Genomic DNA, 18433 nt, shown 5'->3' on the forward strand with positions numbered 1-18433 from the left:
CTATTTTACACATAAAAGTAGTTTGAAGATAGGTTAAAATTAATTTAAGTCAGGTAAAAAAAAATGATTATACTATCTTCATCAAAATGTCCTAAAGAAATGCACAGAGCCTCCTATATATTACATAGTAAGTACTAGGTAGGTATTTCATGCATTTTTTTATTCGCCTCGTAAACTAGGATTTGTTTGAAACCCAATTGGCACCTGTATTTAATAACAAAGCTTTTATTGTTTGAAATATAACTTGTTAGGTTTTAGAGATGCCGAATGAAGTTAGTACGTTAGGCATATTTTTTTCATGTTTGTATTCGGCCGAATATTCGGTTGATTTGCCGAATAATTACCGAATATTTAAATTATTGTTAATATTTAAAAAATAACATTTTATGTAAGGTTAACTAATTACTAAAGTGTGGTTTATTCCAAAAGTTGTACATAGTTTTTGTTAATGAATGAAACACTACTTTTAGTACCAATTATTTATTGACAAAATTAAAAGATTAATTTTGAGAATCAATTTCAATAAAATGTTAATAAAACAAACTTCTGATTTTTTCTTACAAATGATAAATAATTTTTTTTTTTTTGAAATTGACAATTTTTACGAACACTGCTTTGAGTAACAACTTTTTCAGAAAATAATTCGGTATATTTTTTATATTCGGCCGAACATTCGTATTCGGTTGAACATATACATTCGGCGTTTCTCTATTGGGTATATAATGGACTCAAGTAGGATTGGAACCTACTCACAACCGTCACGGACTCGCCGTACCATAGGCTTATATACTTATCATACTGGTAGAATGGTGTACACCTCAATATTGGAAAAGTGGCATGTACCACCATCAGTTCATTCCATCATCCATTAAAGTCTTATTGCTGGGTGCAGGCTCTTCCTCTCATAGGAGAGACGGATTGAAAGCTTAGACCCACCATCTTGCTCTGTTGCTGGCTGGCGAGACTTTAACGATCACTATCACATATTAATGATAATATGGGTTAAAGTGATAAGGAGAACATGTTTTATCAAGTTGGGAGTGTGGGTAGAGGATTAAAAATCAAAGAAATACAAGTTCGAGTAATTTTGCATTTATTGGGTACGAGGAACCATCTTGGTCAACATAAGCTACAATGGACATTCTGTTTACAGTATATTTACAATATCAGAATCATAATAATATAATTTCATATCTAATAAATGGAGTTAATTACTGCATAAGTATTCACAATAATTAAAGAGCTCATAGAACATCTATACAAATACGCAGTAATGTTGCCTTGTACAAAATACTATATATTATTTACTAGGAAATAGTCACAGTGGCTGGACTAACAGTCCCTGAGTTAAACTATAACTACACATCGACCAGCCACTTTGTTCGATTATTCAACGATAAACAATAAAGCAAATTTAAATACAGCGTTAAACTTAACTACACATCCGACGGAGTCTGCTTGTCTCCGACCGAGACAATTCCTTTCGTCTCCCACACAGACTATTTACACCCGCAACTATTACGACTTGTACTATATACAAACAATTTTAATCATTAAAAAAATACAATGTAAATCGCCTTTCAACTTTCAAACCACTATCTATCATCGTTTATATAGGGTTGGAATAAAAATAGTTTTTTTTTTTTAGTTTCAGCGTGCAAAATCCACTAAAGCCAGCGTTGTCGAGGCTACACTCTCGAAACGGCTACATTCTAAACGTCTCTTTACTCTTTAGTAACTAACATCAATTACTGATGGTACATCCGAACATTAAGTTAACTGTATTCATTAATAGTATACGACTAAATGAAACATCACACATTCATCAACTAACAGATCATTTAACTTAAAGGGGCCTGAAGGGTGATATGAACTTTGTTTGGGAGGAATACTGATGGAAAACATAATGACTTTTTTTTATTATTGAACAGAGTTAATTCATTCACTAGTGGTGGAATCTTTCAATGTTTGTATGTTTACCGAAATAAGGTAGAAATCTTACAGCTACCTAGATGTACAATATAAATAGAACTCCAACTTATTTTGTGGTGAAATGACACATGAAATTACAAAAATGTCAGCTTGTACACTATTATCAGGCTGTGGTCTAGATTCATAAAATTATCAGTTTTTTTATGTAATGGAACAAAAACGCCTGTCTTTAACGATATTAAACTAGGATACATTTAAGGATCAATACTCATTCAGCGGTCATCAGAAGCACTCGTTCATTTCTAAGAATCTCTTCAAACTCATGGATAAAACCTAAAATACGTAATATTCATTATTATTTATTCCATAAACAACTGCAGAGTCAAGGTCACAATGTCATTTTATTGTAACACGTTTTAAAAAAAACTCGATAAATAACTTAAAAATTACATACACTATAAAGATTAGAAAATAAATTAACAGTCATTGTTCAATGCGTATAGTATTATTTTAACTATTTTATTACATCTATCATATAAACACACGACTTATGAGATATTTTCTTACGCGGAGTACCTATTAGTTACGTTACGGATGCCGGTGCCCAGACGTGGACCGAACGGAAAATGTTTAAATTAGTTACGTCGACACTGTAGAGGCTCGTCGCCGAGAGGCTTAGCGGAAGCGTGGCGCGCTTAGCACGAAATTCTGCACCCTAAAGATTAAATAACGGGAAAATATACGTCTATGAATCCAAGCATAATACCGAAGCTCGCCGAGCGCGGCCGCTCGGAGCGGGTGATGCGCTAACTAGATACGAGTAATGGTGTAATAGTATGGCGTACGATATCGATTATTGTGGTGGCGACGACGGCGGGCGCGCGCGCCTCTGTGTCCCTCGGCGCGGGGCCGATCCGTCTCGACACACGAATTAACATAGCACAGCCATGGCGACTCCCTGGGTCGCCGAGAGCGGGGGCCGCGGGAGCCGCGCGGCGGAGTCACGCGGCGCCCTACGACACGGGCGGCTGCGGGCCCTGCGGCTGCGGCGGCGGCTTGCTGCCCGCCGCCGGCAGCTGCGCCAGCGTGTCCTGGCTGGCGTGCGCGCGCAGGTAGCTGTTCTCCACCTCCAGCTGGTTGATCCGCTCCATGAGTTCTGCGATGCGCTCCTTCAGCACTTCAACTTCCTCGCGCACCGCGAACATCAAGTGGCTCTTAACCAGATCCTGAAACAACACGAAACAAGCATGTTAACACCACGCGAACAACAGCAGAAATTCACTTCGTAACTGGCTACGAAAAACAAATATCAATTTCGATGAAAGGGGATAATTTATAGATAACTATAAAATGGCCACGCATGGGTTTTTGTTGTGGGCTACTTCCTAGACCAAGCGCGTTTGACACCCTCGTAGCTTTAATTTTAAGTTCATGATTATGGTAATCGCCATCATCTCCCTACCATGTACACATTTTTCATGTAATTTACATAACAAAAATGCCATCTTTCGGGCCCACTTAAATAGAGATATTTGTGATATTCATTTTCCAAAAAAGTTTAGCTAAATTAGTCAAGCAGTGTATATAAATATTTATCTTATTCTTATAAGAATATAGCGGCAATAATTCTGGAAAAACACGAAAATAAGTAAATACTTATTATGTATGAGATATAAAAACGTACCTAACACGATTTTTATGACATATTAAACTAAAGGTTCTAAAATATTGTACTACAATAATAAGATACACCCACGAGCGCACAATTTAGTTATGATAACTTTTTATAAAAAACATAAATCATTATTTACACACTTAACAAAAATAATTTCCAAGACGCTTGCGCATAAGTAAACAAAATACACGAAACACGGTTCAATAACTCGAGAGTCGAAGTATTATTACCGCGTTGTAAACACTCCAAAAATGTATAAGTTGAAAAAAATTTAAAACGTACTTTTGTATCGGGCACGACCACGTAACAGGGTTCTTTTTGACCCTTCTGCCTGATTTCGTATAGGCAGGCATCACGGGGTTTGATGACATCAATCATGTTTGAGAATTTCAGCGATCGACCGGTTTTTCAGGACTACTTGAAGTACGTTGTTAGCGGACGATGACTAAAGTACTACTGCGTATGAGAGCACGGGCTACGGTACAAGTGGCGCGATATCGAGCAACGTCTGCGCGTCCTACCGGGCGACTGATGGTCTGAGCGCGCGCATGTCCTATTTAAAATGGCGGCAGAACACGTCACCGCCACGCGATCAACGTATGAACCCTGCACTCCACTACAGCTAGTATACTCGTATATCGCAAAACAACAAAGTTCTTGTGTTCAAAGTTATATGAATTATTCTCCCGGTAACACAACAAACAAATACTGAATAATTCATCAATTATAATTTGTATTACACAATTCATTAATTTATCTCTACGTTTTATGGATTTTGTAATCATATAGTTATCTTTGTTGTGGTAACTAATTTTATATAATATTGATTTGATTTATAAACGCTTTATGTCACGCTTAATTTGAAATAGGTAATAATTGTTCCTCTATAGGCGATGCAATAGGAAAACTTTACGTAATAACTAATAGATCATCGTCGCTTCGGTCATCTTTATTTTATTCATCATATTCAGCATTTATTACTCATTGCATCTTTCTAGAACATTCGATATATTGCTCGAACGTATTGGCAAAACAGACTGTAACTTTTGGCACGTTTATTTATTATTTTTTGTTTTCAGTTTAGAGTCATATCTTGCCCCTTTATGGAAATGATACTACACTCAAAATAATACTTAAGGACAATCACCAAACACCTTTGAGTGCTATATGGATTGCAGAGGTTGAGTCATATCCATTTTCTATATTCAATCTATCCGTAATCTACAGATTGTTTTCTTAAACCTTTGTTATGGTCAAAAATCATCCGTACAAATTTTAATAAATAACAACTTTGCTAAGCAACTTATTACTATCAGATTACAGATAGATTGAATATAAAAAAACATACGTTAATCCAACTAAGTAAAATGTTTTTTATGATAATGTAAAGAGGGAATGCGGACATCAATTATGATACAAGATTGAATTAAAATCACATTCAACTTGCCATGTAGGCAATCGTTGGCGTCAACCCATGTAATTCCAAGAATCTCCGCAATCACAATCTGCTTATTACTGTTTGAGTTTTGAACTATGCATCTATTCTTCTGTATACCTACTTACTTGGAATGTGGATTATCTTACGTGAATGTCTCAAGGTGTAGGTAGGTACACCAAAGTAGACGCGTTCGTTCATGACACTAAATGTAGTCTGGGCTAAATTTCCTGATTTTATAAATAGTACCGATTAAAAATAAACCGAACGATGAGGCATTCACGTGGGAGCTGCGACCTTCGGCATGCAGGAAGAATCCGCACATTCAATTATGCTGAATACTGGATTTCATCGGTTACTGTTGGTCCACCTACGTCACAGCTGCAGATTGACAGGGCGCCAATAGGTTCATTGAAACGAATCGCATTATTAATATTCAATTGGTTGCAGCATCGCTCGATACTGACTTCTGTGATCGCATAAACCTGTGCGCACAGAAAACAGGAAACTTGCGATTAGATACACACATCACTCATCCGATAATGGCACACGCATAAATTAAACAGTAGTTATCGCAAGTCTCGACATTTGCATGTCAGTGGGTGAATTAGATAACGAGGTATATGCTTAGGTGGCACGATAAGAGGCACGGGCTTATTTAATTATTGTAAAAAAAAACAGTACGCCATCAGTTGAGAGGAGGGCAATCGAAATCAGTGCAATGTCCCCATTGCGAGTGCAGTGAACTTTTTCACAGTCACATACGAAAATATAGAAAGCGATGATATAAGGGACCCAAGGGCACAAGAATAAAACCTGTCTCTTTACATTAAACGGATACCCAACTGGAAGAAACAAAGATAGCTTGTGATATTTTGTGCAGATTTTAAAATCCTAACAATGTTTTACAACTAAATTAGATCATGATAAAAAAGTCAACATGCATAATTTATAAAAATGTATTAATATAAAAATAAGTAAATTAATTTACATCGTAAGTATAGAAATTCCATTCATTGAAAAAAAATGAAAAAAAAATTACAGCTATATCAAAAAGAGAAATAACGGTAAATATTCCTAAAGAGAAAAACATCCGTATAGAAGTTAATTTATATCAGAAACATTACAACAAAAGTGTTTTTGGTAATAATAATTTAGAACTTATTGTAAAAACAAATTAACGATTCTAAACACACCATTCAAACAACAGGTTTCACCGCTGGAATAAATAAACAAAATAAAAGAGTTGGAAACGTAGAGGCAGTCGTAAACTTTAGAAATGACATCATCGCCATATAAAACAGCGGCCACGCTATACAATTGAGTATAAAAACACGGAGATCATACGTTGGCGTGCTACTAATGACACAATTAATACCCCAATTCTTTTGTTTACAAATTCGTTTGGGCAATCTATTTGGTTTGTTTTGGCACTATAGATATAAAAATAGTCTGTTTTTTATCTCTTGTTGCTAGTATTTGGGAAAAGTAGTGGCCCCTACACTAAATCGGACAGTCATATCGTAGGAGACCGTAAGTATTAGGCCGGAATTGAACTGAAAACTGAATTATTATTATTAAGAGATACTCGCAATTAGAGACTAATGGTAAAAAATTGTTATAATTTACTGCGTCTTTTGAATTTCAACATTGGCTGAACTAGTTGAATTTGTAAAAATAACATTTGTTTATTATTACACAGAAGAGTCAGTCAAGTGAAAATAAAATTTGCGCCCTCAATAACACAGTGGGCTTGAGGTATTTCAAAACCACATGTGTAAATACTTCTGCGATAATATCTGGTAATATTCTGTTGTCTTACGATATTATGTGTTTGCAAAGGTGCAAGACAATGCGCTATTTATACTTATGACACAGTTTTATGGGTACAAGTGATTAATTACAACGTCTGTTTTAAGCTAAAGTCCGATTAAAAACATTCAAAAGGATACAAATTACTGATTTAAAGGGTGATGAACTTTTATAAAATCACACTGAAGTACTTTTTATATATACTTGAGATTCAACAAACATAAGTTTTAATAACATGATTTTTTTATCCTTAAACATTATCTTATTCAAAATGTAATATACTATTAATATCATCATCATGTCAACCAATGGACGTCCACTGCTGGACACAGGTCTTTTGTAGGCAGTTCCAAATTCCACGGTCTTGTACTGCTTGGGTCCAGGGGCTTCCTGAAATTCTTTTGGTGTTATCCCCCCGCATCGTAAGGATCTACCAACGCTACGTTTACGTGTGAGTGTTGGGACGTTGGAGTCTACGTCCATCGGTTCTCCGAGCGATGTGCCTCGCCCATTGGCACTTCAACTTCGCGAATCGTTGAGTTATTTCGGTAACTCTGGTTCTTCTATTGTCTGAGCCTGCCTATAGTTAGCAAATTATTTTTATGTTGTTAAGAAGTAAAAGGAAGTGTATTATTGGATAGCGATAAGCACATAATGTCCATGACCTGGGGAACATGCAGACTTTTTTATCAACTTCCTCTCGGTTCGAAGTAACGCACACTTTTCATTTAATCCTATAAAACACAAAGTAAACATGCATTGACGTCGCTGAGTTATTATCAACTACTGATAACAGTTGAGACAAATAAGCAAAAACAAGTGTCGTAGAGGCAAACCGCAATTGTGATTTGACCTAAAGAAAGTACGTAGGTATTGATACAACAATACAATATCCTACCTCTTCTGATAATTATATACAAGTAACATGGTAGGAAATATTGAACCCAAAGTTGAAAACATAATTAATAACATTGTTTATACAAAAGTTCGATGTACGCGAAACTAAGTATGCATGCAATAAATCGAGATTAAAGCATCATAAACTTAAATAAAATTAACAGTGTTAAAATTTGACTTTATTTATAAGGACAGCCAGCGAATCTAGATAAAAGTTCCTGTGAACCGCAATACTGCAAATACTGCAGAAGTTAAGAGAAATAAAGTTATCGATAAACAAACGTTACAGAAACTACGTTAAAAATAAAAACACGAACGTAAATAAAGTTAATAGGACTATGCTGTGACTAAGGCGTGATCTCTAAATCACCCGCGAATAAAAAATGAAGCACTAGAAATATGCGCAGATATACGACCTTCGAAACTGGGAAGGAATTAGAAACATTGTTGTGATAAGAGTATAGATTATTATTTAATAACATAATTCAATTATTTCGAGTAGTTTATATATTTTTTTTTGAATACCAATGATAAAATATATTTCTATGAAATCATCAATAGAAATAGCCTTATTATTAGGATGTAATCACGGAAGCAATCTAGTCTTCTAAATTTAACAAACCTCCTACCGATTACCTGTTTTATAAATTGACTATTGTTGTTATATGTAATAAACCTCATTGTCGTTTAGGTAAAGTTTAATGGAAAGTTGTTACTCAAGAGAAGGCCATATTGACAACAATAAGTTGTTTATTAATAACATAGGTTCGTACTTCAAAACCGATATCAAACCGATACAATAAATCTGTTGATAGATAAACTCTGAACGATTCCATATTTTGAGTATTTTTCCACCGATGGATTTATCGTGGAACGTTTATTAGAATATTGTAGATTGTAGATAAATATTATTTTATTTATTGTGTAGTTATTTGTGTTACACATACTCCAGTGCAAACAAGTCCTTTTGCACTGAATTTGTATTTGCAATTACTATCATAAATTAAAATTACGCAATACATAAACAACTAGTCTAACCAAATCTGATATAATTAGAAAACTAGTTAATTTACCTATAAAAACCAGTGCGAGAAATCATAGCAATAACACCCTACATTTACACCTTATTTGAAAAAACGGTAAACCGAATAAAGGACTTCTTTGAAAACTTTGTCGCTAGATATTATAGCACGCGACGGCTATAGGCTGACCCCTCAAGCCTGCTAATCTTTATCTTTCTTCACTACAATCGACAGTGTAATCAGCGGAGCACGTGTCTCAACTCCAGTGGCACAACGGGGCCAGCTTTCCTTCCGTGTCTATTCTTAGTCCAGGCGGGTCACGCCTGGTTCATGCAAATCACGTACACAAAGCAAATTAGCATACGTCGCCGCATAAAGCACTTGAAAAACTTAACACCGCACCTTCATTTATACCGTCTTTAATAAAGGAAGCGGTTAGTCAAAACAATTTATTTTTACCAAGGTTGTTTTAATCCGAGCATCAATTTGTTTATAAAACGGTAATAAAATTTATTTTGGACCGTATGGATGGATTTACTAAGCTGAAAATTTATAAATATAGAAAGATAATGTAAAGATTAACAGGAACGAATACATTTTAAAAGGTATATTTTTGTATGTTTGGCTGGAACAAAAGAAATACAAAAGTTGAAGACTTCAGCAACAACAGAGAACTAACGGGTGTTTAAAATGTAAACAAACATGGCGTTACACACAACGGTGTGCCGCAAGTGATCAAAGTAAAAAATAGCCCATTTTATCTAAGAGCGTGTACAGCTAGCGGAATTCGGGTCAGTAGTGTGAGCTATGGCTACCAACCATCAATTGGGCGAATCTTGGATAAACATAACTGCAATGATGTAACACACAGCGTGAAGGCGTATGATCTTGCGAAACGAGCAAAAGTACAAGACAGAAATGATACATTGAGTAGCGATTTACAAGAATACGTTTACTGCCAGTTTAATTCGATGGCGTTTCAAGGCGATCCAGTGTCACACGGATCATGAATGTGCCTATTTTTATACTTTAAAGTCACAATAAATAACTAAATATGGCGTTGGTATAAATTAATTCTTCTGCCTTGATTATTTATCAGAATGAGGATCATACAATATTTCTAAATTTTGTCCATCTACTTTTTATTTTTAAAAACATCCTTATTCACATAATACAAAGATATGCAATAGGAGGAGCAATAAAAAGAATTGTGTATGTTAATGCCGTTGAAAACGATATTTGATATAGATACATCGGTGTTGATACGGTCACTCGAAAACAAGCCAAGCGAGTAAACAGCATTAAAGCTGCTGAGTTATTGGAGCAAAAAGAATCAGACAAGCGTGCTGGACATGGAGTGATAAAAATACGTTGCGATGTTAGTGGGCATTAGGGCTGGATTGGGGTCAATCGCTTGAGGCCATCTGTGGCGACTAATTATAGACATTGCGCGTCCAATAACGCACATCTATGAGTCTTAATTTCAGTCACGAAAAGATTGTACTGACATCCTACAGAATCGATAGATTCTGACAATTTTTCGACGTAAGCCTTATTATATTTACTGTTGATTATTACTTGATGGCATTACTTTAAGACCTTTCCGTTTAGTAAGTCTACTGTAAAAAGTGGCCATCAAATGTTAAATTTGCAGTTATTTGATGATAACTTTCCAGTGACTAATCTTTTTTCGCACCCAACGAGATACACAATAGACTATCTTAGCTCGTTGTACAACTAAATAAAGCTTGTCTGAGAGTCAAAGTACGCTCTACACACCTCGGTCTTAGGTTAGACATTTATAGAAATCAGGGTCAGTAATAGGTATGGGAATAACCGAATTTGGAGCAACGAGATTCAAACTAGTTGGGAAAAATCTAAAACATTAATTAACGCTTACTAGAAATATGCATAGTTAGTCTGTGTTATGAAAAGGTCCAATATACATTTTACAATAAGTTGTTTACACAGCACAGTTTTAGTATTACTTAGTATATACGTGTTTTTGTATCGAAAATTATATGACGAAATGTGTTTGTGTACTAAACATTCATGTCTTTCCGATTCATAGAGGCAATATTATAAAGCTAAATAGATTATAATCTTTACATATTGTAAATCAAAGCCCTCTGCCGCGTCTGACTGTCTGTCTGGGCGCAAATATATTTTATAATGGTTTTCTTTCTGTAAATTGGCTGAAATATAACGATGTTTGTTAAAAATGTCATACCGACTTGGAGCTTTACTGGCGTATGCCGCGAAAATGATAAATGAAAAAATAATGTAGTATATGTTTAAAGTATTTATTATTATCTAAAAAAACCGCGAGGCTGTATCTCTGTTATGGTTAAGTCACAAATACCGCTTTTTGTTATAATTTGTCAATCAAAACAAAAATCGTGACATTTCTATCATGAAATTTATTGTCTTCCAAAAAATAGTTTTATAATTAAGGTCGATTTGGACTCAACCTTTAGTTGTTACGACAGGTATAGAAATGCTAAAAGCAAGAAAGAGGATAATAATGGTTTTGGTACAGACGAAGTTGCGCGCGTCATCTAGTATATCTATATATTATAAGTTCGATCTGAACAATTCTTATTGCTTGAGATAGACCATTTATTGAAGAAGGTTATATACTACATTACTGTAGGATTCTCAGTCAACGCGAGTAAAACTAGTTTAATGTAAGGACACTAACACCTCAACCTGAGTTTAAGTAGTTTTTAATAACGGTGCTTAGTAAATCCATCTACTGTTATGATAATGACATAGCCTCTAAAGAACTTGCCTGGCTAGATAATAAATTCTTGTGTTAGCACTCAGGAACACGCTGGCTCACGCTCGGGAATATGCTCAGGAAATAAGTAAAAGTCCTTAATTGTTTGTATGTTTGCCAAATTTTAAATAGGTTCAATATTATGCAACTGATACAACACATCTAAAACATATAATCCACAAAATTTGCAGTTGCAGATTTTATTAGTTAAGACGCGGAATATTTCTGAAACGCTAGAACGCTTGGTGATACCTTTTTTGCAGTAGAATTGTGACTATCCGTAGCAGATTTATCTCATTCGTCCAGAATAAAATAATGATATATTTCTAAATTCATATAAAAAAAACAGGAATTGGCCTTAATAAAATATCGCACTCCGAGAGGGGAGTTCGTAAAGTTTAAGCGACGTACTTAGTTTTTAGTTCAGTTAAATGTTAAATGGAGCTAAAGATCCGGCATTAAGAAATCGCTTCGTTATTCACATTAGCTCTAGATCCAACTTGTAACCAAGTGCAGTACTTAAAACTACGTTATGAAACTGTGTATTATGAAATGGATTCCACGCACACACCCGGAGATACCTAGTTACATACAATTTGCAGATAATAGCAGCCATTAATGTGCACACTTTTGTTATACCAAATCCGCACGACCTCAACAGTAAAGTTGACTTTTGGAGGATGACTGTTGAATTTGCTGATAATCCGTTTGAGACACAAATTTCTTATAACTGACCAGGGTTGATGGCTAGTCTGAAAACCTTACTGCTAGAATATATTCTATAAGCTTAAAATACTTTATCCTGACTGGCTGACAGACAAACTAGTCATGGGCATTTTGAAATTCGTTAAAAAAGTATCACAGATTTTAGATGGCGATACAATTTTATAGCAAAGTATTTATAAGTATTTTTGTTTGTTTATAAAATTTAAAAAAAATACTTACACCAGCATTAAGTATTAAACGAAAAGAATAAGGTTTGCGAATTAGGTAGTTCTAAATATTAGGCTTAGGTATATGTAATAGGTATTGTTTTAACCTAATCCAACTCAACTCTACCATGTGCACGTGGCGTAGATAATATGCCTACTGCAAGTTTCAACGCATGACGGCCATGTCAGTGTGCCACGCAAGTTCCGTGTGCGCTCGATGCAAGAGTTCTTGGAAAACGGTACACGCACGCTCGAGATAACAGCGTTTCGTTTGATGGAAAGCGCATTTTGGCTTTTTAAGTGACTGCCAAAATCTTTCTGAGTTTCGGGATTGTGTGAGTTCGGGACTCTGCCGTTTTTCTCTGATTTGCGTAAATTAGTTTTAATTAGGTAGGAGCTGCTCTAATAAAGGGTATCTTAGAAAAGCAATTCAGAGAACCAGTTATTACACACAACAGTTTATTTGAATTTACTATCTAAATAGCTGTTTTAGATAGATTTTGTACGGTCGCTGTCTCAAAAAATACTTCATCTCAAAAAGTAATGAAAATAATACAAATGTTACATCACATTCGTATTACTTTCCTTACGTTTCGTTAAACATCAAACAATAAATAAATTAAATAATACGATTTCAAAGAATATGTTTTCATAATCCAGTAGTTGTAACATGTCGCGATGGATAGCGCTTTTCCGAGATGTACAAAATATCAGTTGCGAAATCAGAAAACTCTTGTCAACCAGATTTCCAAAGCTACTACTACGGTCAGTCACTCGTTTTATGCATAAGAAAGAAAATAAATTACTCAAAAATCAATTAATTGGTCAAGACAAAAGAAGTACGTAGATATCAATTTTATCACGTCAATATAACTATGGATTAACACGTCCAACAATACCTATTATGAAATATAAACTTTACAAAGAAAATATCATTTTCATTGTCTTGTCTCCTACAATCCTACAATAACGATGAAAATGTTGGTTGATGTTTAAGCTGAAAAGTCTCCGAAAGCTTTAATGAGACAAAGACCTTCTCGGTGCAATATCAGTCATAAGTTGCAAAATTCATGTAATGTTAAAAGTGAGCAAAACGGTCCTCCCGCTTTTACGGAAGAACTATTATCATGACCATCATCATCATTATCTTTATTATAGTCGTAAAAATGTAATAGGCCCGTTTTGACATTTGTCATCGCGACGTAACTAGTTATGGAACCATAAGACTCTGTACTCGATACTCACGATAAATCAATTCAAGTTTGTATCAGTACTTGATTGATATTATTATGTATTGTAAAGTGTTCGTTCGTTCAAAGTATTCCTTTAACTTCACAACCAATACGCGTGACTGGCTGTTGATTATACGTCCACTTTTCAACATGTTGAAACAGAGTTAGTACTATATAACAACAAACACAAAAATCGAGTCAAATCACTATGTTTAAATTAATGTCCAAAATAGAAGAGCCATAGTTAACGTAATAGTAAACAATATATATCAAACTTAAACGAGCGCACAGTCAACTTTACAAGATGAGGAACGAAAAACTGCGCAGTGCGCGCGGGGACGCTTCAGTCATGTGCCGCTTGGTCAGATATGATGTATCATTTAGAACTCAGACTCATTATTTAGAACCCATTTTGAGAACCAAGCTCATTCTTTGCAGTAAAGATAACTACACAATATTTAATTTCGATATTCAGTAAAAAAATGGTTACAGCTCTAGTATAAAAAAAAAAGACTGAGAACGTAACTGTTTTCGGAACGTTTCGCAACAATTATAAATTGCATGCTACTATGAAGTAAGCGCAAAAAGAATACTCGCGATATATTTTTTCATATTATTTATCGTTTCATAAATTTACGTATTTTTTAAAACACTGTATGTAATTGATTTTTATTTTTTTGTTTCTTTCAGTTTCGTTCCAAGTTACATTCTATGGTCTTGCACAAATGTCAAAACGGGCCTATTAAATTTTTCCGACTATAATAACTGTATGAATTATGCTTGTAACAAAAAGAAAATGTTTGATTGATTCATTGATACCAATGATAGGTATATGCTTCCTTTTTTATAGGAATAAGAGACATAAAAGTGAAATGACAGATTTTACAAGTTTATTTTTGTTTTCTTCTAATAGCCAAAGGCAATGGATAGATAATCCAATATTGTAATATAGATAGCCGGCCCTTGTTCTAATATAAGGCTTCTTGCGGACATCATCAATCATTTGCAAAATTATGACCTAATTTGGCTCCTTGCCTTGCTGCTACAGAGATCCGAGAAAAATAATCATAAAACAAAATATCTTCCTGGCTACATTGCTCTCTAGTCTCTATGTAATGATACATTTTATACTAAAATAACCGATTAAGCAAGTGTATAGGTCCTCCGACGGTAATAATTGCCTTTCAAGACATTGCACCAGGATCCAGCAATGTAACAATTCTTTGGTTATGGTGTAAAGAACTTCAGATTAAGAGCGAAATAAGTAAATTTAAAACATCTTTCAAGCAAACGAATGCGCTAAAAGTATCTTTGTTTGGAATTGGAACCTGTCCAGTAGGTAAGTTAGGAAGTATAAAAATTGTATTAACAATTATTTTGTAACGCGACAACACGACGTTGTTTACATATCAAAACTTATACGTACTTGCACAAAGTATCTGTGTAAAATCCACCTACCGCCACATTATAGACGCTTGTTTGTTCCGTCGATTTTACGCATTGCGGATTCGCAAAGCAAACGGCCTGAAGTCAACTAATTAGTTCCATTCATCGAAGCCGATGTTTTCTTACAAACATTTTATTGCGCTGTTTCCTCTATTTACAGCCAATTATGATAGCATAAAGCGGCAACATGACACAGAGATAGTCACGTAGGCTACATTCAAGTGAATAAACTTATTTTTTAAATAATAGAGCTACAATCACGTTTCGTGAATACCACGTGTTTGTTTTTATTATTGTTTACTAGTATTATCCTATTATAAAAAAAAGCAACAATATCGATTCATCACTTTTCATTGATAAAGAATTCACAGGTTGTGCTGAGATAATTCGTAAAGTCAAAATGACAGTCATAATATACCTACTGATAAAGCAAACAATTGTAGCTGTATATAAAAAAAAAACGGTTGGTTTATCAGTAGTATGAAGATTTTAAAAACGTGTGTGTACTTATGAACACGCGTTAAAAGTTATACTTCTTTGGCGTAACAAGATAAAAATCTTTTCAAAAAAAGGTATTTAATACATTTAAGTTTTATTATAATGCATTATATAGTTATCTCATTATCGTACAACCTAGTTTCACTCAACATTAAAATTTGCAAGTTTTGTACAATTGAATCAATAAAATCACCGGAAAGAGCCGGCAGACTTTGACAATTGAATGTGTACACTGTCAAACCTTTTTTTTAAACTATACTGTTGACTTATAGCTAACTTCAGGGTCTTATCTTAAAAATTTACTCCCATCATTTTTCTCTAACGCACCAAAAGAAGCAAGTTATGCTTCTTTTGGTGCGTTATGCTTCAACAAGTATTTCAAGAACTCTGAAGATATACTATCATCAAGTTAAAAAACATTGAACTAATGGCGAACTGGTTTTAAAGTAATTGAGAAAATTAATTCTACTACGAAGCATTTGAGCTTCCTTTACTTGTACAGGGGAAACGGGGACTCTTCACTTCAGCGCCGCGTCTTGTTTAACTTGATTTTCCATAAGAATAGAAAAGGTTAAATTTTACCGCAGCAGTGGTTGTAAACGTTGATACGGTAATAAAGTTAACCGATTACGCTTTATCTGCAATAATAAAACGAAGCTAATCATAATACATTTCGCATTACCCATTTATTCTTCGCATGAGTTTTTATTTTCATCTCTCTACACTATTTTTGAAATTACTTTAAATAATAATTTATCTCTTAAATTTGTATCTATTTGTCAGCTTCCTCGGCCTTGTGTGTTTAGGTAATATTTTAAGTCACAAAATGAGGACACGGAACGCAAATATCTAACAGTAAGTGTTTAAAAGAAATTGAATAACTTTGAAGGATTTATCTCTGTTACTGGAAAACAAGATTTTGTAAAATATATATGGTATAAAAGACTTCACACACGGCAGCTATAATGTATATTAATGTACATTACATCCTGGGATGTAAAGCTTTAAATTATCTTAATGTATCACATAAGCAACGGGTAATGTAATGTATCTTTCACTTTATTCCATTGGTATACGTCTCGATTGACGAACTTTTCACCTGCTAAGGTGTTATAAAGGGTGTTAGTATGTTTTTAATGTTGTAATATTGTGGAGTTGTCGAGATACTTATTACTAGATTTACTAGATCGTTCATCAGAAGATAATTCAGATTGCGATTACGATACGCGTATTGCATAAACCAGAACAATCTGGATTGTTTAGTAGTATAAAATGTATGGAAATATAAATGTATATTTTCGTATCGCTCTGTATCTTAAAATATGTAGATGTAAAAATATACAATAAAGCTGTCGTGCGTGTGAGGGACTTAAACAACTATTTCAGTTTCATAAATATACGCAGTTTTACTCACCATAGCTTGCTCGATCTTGTTGTCGATAGCCACGGCGCTTGTGCCTGATGCGCTGTAACAAAAAAAAACCCAAATTAATCATCCAGTCTGTGTAAAATTATAGTACGTTCAGAGCGTGCATAAGGTTCGATTTCAGAACGTAATCGAAGGCGACTTAAAATACAAAACGATATGAAATGCGCGCTTTCCAATTTCAAATATCTTGATTAATTTGTCAAGAAAAATTTACATAACCCTGCACTGCGGATAACCATTTAGTCAGAAATATGTGTGAGAAACACGTATCTTCTAATAGCTGTGAAGAAAAACATAGATTTAATAATAAAATATGTGGTTTATAAACTCGTCAAATCAATTAGCAACAATTCTCTTCCTTAAAGTTGACGATTAATCCTTAGTATATAAAATTTTAACGCGCATAGGAAGATTAAGATAGAAATATTAAGATAATATTTCGGAAGAGATAGGAAACATTGTAACACAAATAAACATTGCATCCATCGATGAATACATTAGGACTTAGTTATCTTACAAGAGAACTTTAATCTTTTCAAGTAGTTTCACCATCAAAAAGTAATACACTAGTTTTGCACAACATTAACATTAAAACAGATGGTATCACAGCAAAATCACCTTCAAAGTAAAATTTTGCCGCAATTATAATAACCTGCGATATATTATTCATAAAGATTCACCCGTTAAATAACATTATACTATACTATTAAATATAGCGTAACGGAACATTGAAAATTATATGATGCATTAATAATTATCCAGCAACGGATACAGCGGCGTCCTATCGAATACGAAATTCGAGTATGAAGAAGCAGTTTGCACGCATAGCTTTCAGCTACCCGCTGGTGGGCATTTCATAGCTTTTTGAAGTAAAACTTTTTTAGAATCGTTGTGATTTGAAACTAGAGGAAACGAAAATGCGCCCAGATAAAGAAAGAAACACATTAATCTTTGAGAGAGAATGAGATAAAATGTGATACTATATTTTACATTAAAATATTAGATGATTTTTAAGTTTGGTTAAAAATAATAAACCTTAAATTTATCCTAACACTCCAGATACTCTAAATCCATGTCAATCTCTCGTAGGCAATTTTTAGAAATTTTATCTAATTCACAATCTTTATTATTTTTTTTTAATAAAGATTTAAGTTACACAATACCCTACTAAAGATATTTCCGCTTTCTTAAAGGAATATCTGCTAAAAGTACTTATCCTAAATACAACAAATTATTTGAAAGTTAACTAGGGGATGTGTAATATAAAACAGGTTTATATCTCAGGGCATTCCTTAATACTACTTCAAGGTGGAAGGAAATACTTCTGCTCAAATTGCTCTACTA

The 18433-nt window shown here is 34.2% G+C and overlaps 1 protein-coding gene across 2 annotated transcripts in view; it reads right to left on the reverse strand.

Moving 5' to 3' along the window:
* Positions 1–1076: 1076 nt before the first annotated feature.
* LOC120628637 (protein bunched, class 2/F/G isoform-like) overlaps positions 1077–18433 on the reverse strand; it is a 218474-nt gene continuing 201117 nt past the window's right edge. For both annotated transcript variants that reach the window (XM_039897181.1, XM_039897172.1), the window contains 2 exons: positions 17075–17126; positions 1077–3158 (listed from right to left, as the gene is read on the reverse strand). In XM_039897181.1, the coding sequence (XP_039753115.1) occupies positions 2946–3158; positions 17075–17126 (265 nt within the window). In that variant the 3' untranslated portion in view covers positions 1077–2945. The remainder of the gene's footprint in view (positions 3159–17074; positions 17127–18433) is intronic.

The sequence above is a fragment of the Pararge aegeria genome, chromosome 2, assembly GCF_905163445.1.
Source record: "Pararge aegeria chromosome 2, ilParAegt1.1, whole genome shotgun sequence".
NCBI classification, from domain to species: Eukaryota; Metazoa; Arthropoda; class Insecta; order Lepidoptera; family Nymphalidae; genus Pararge; species Pararge aegeria.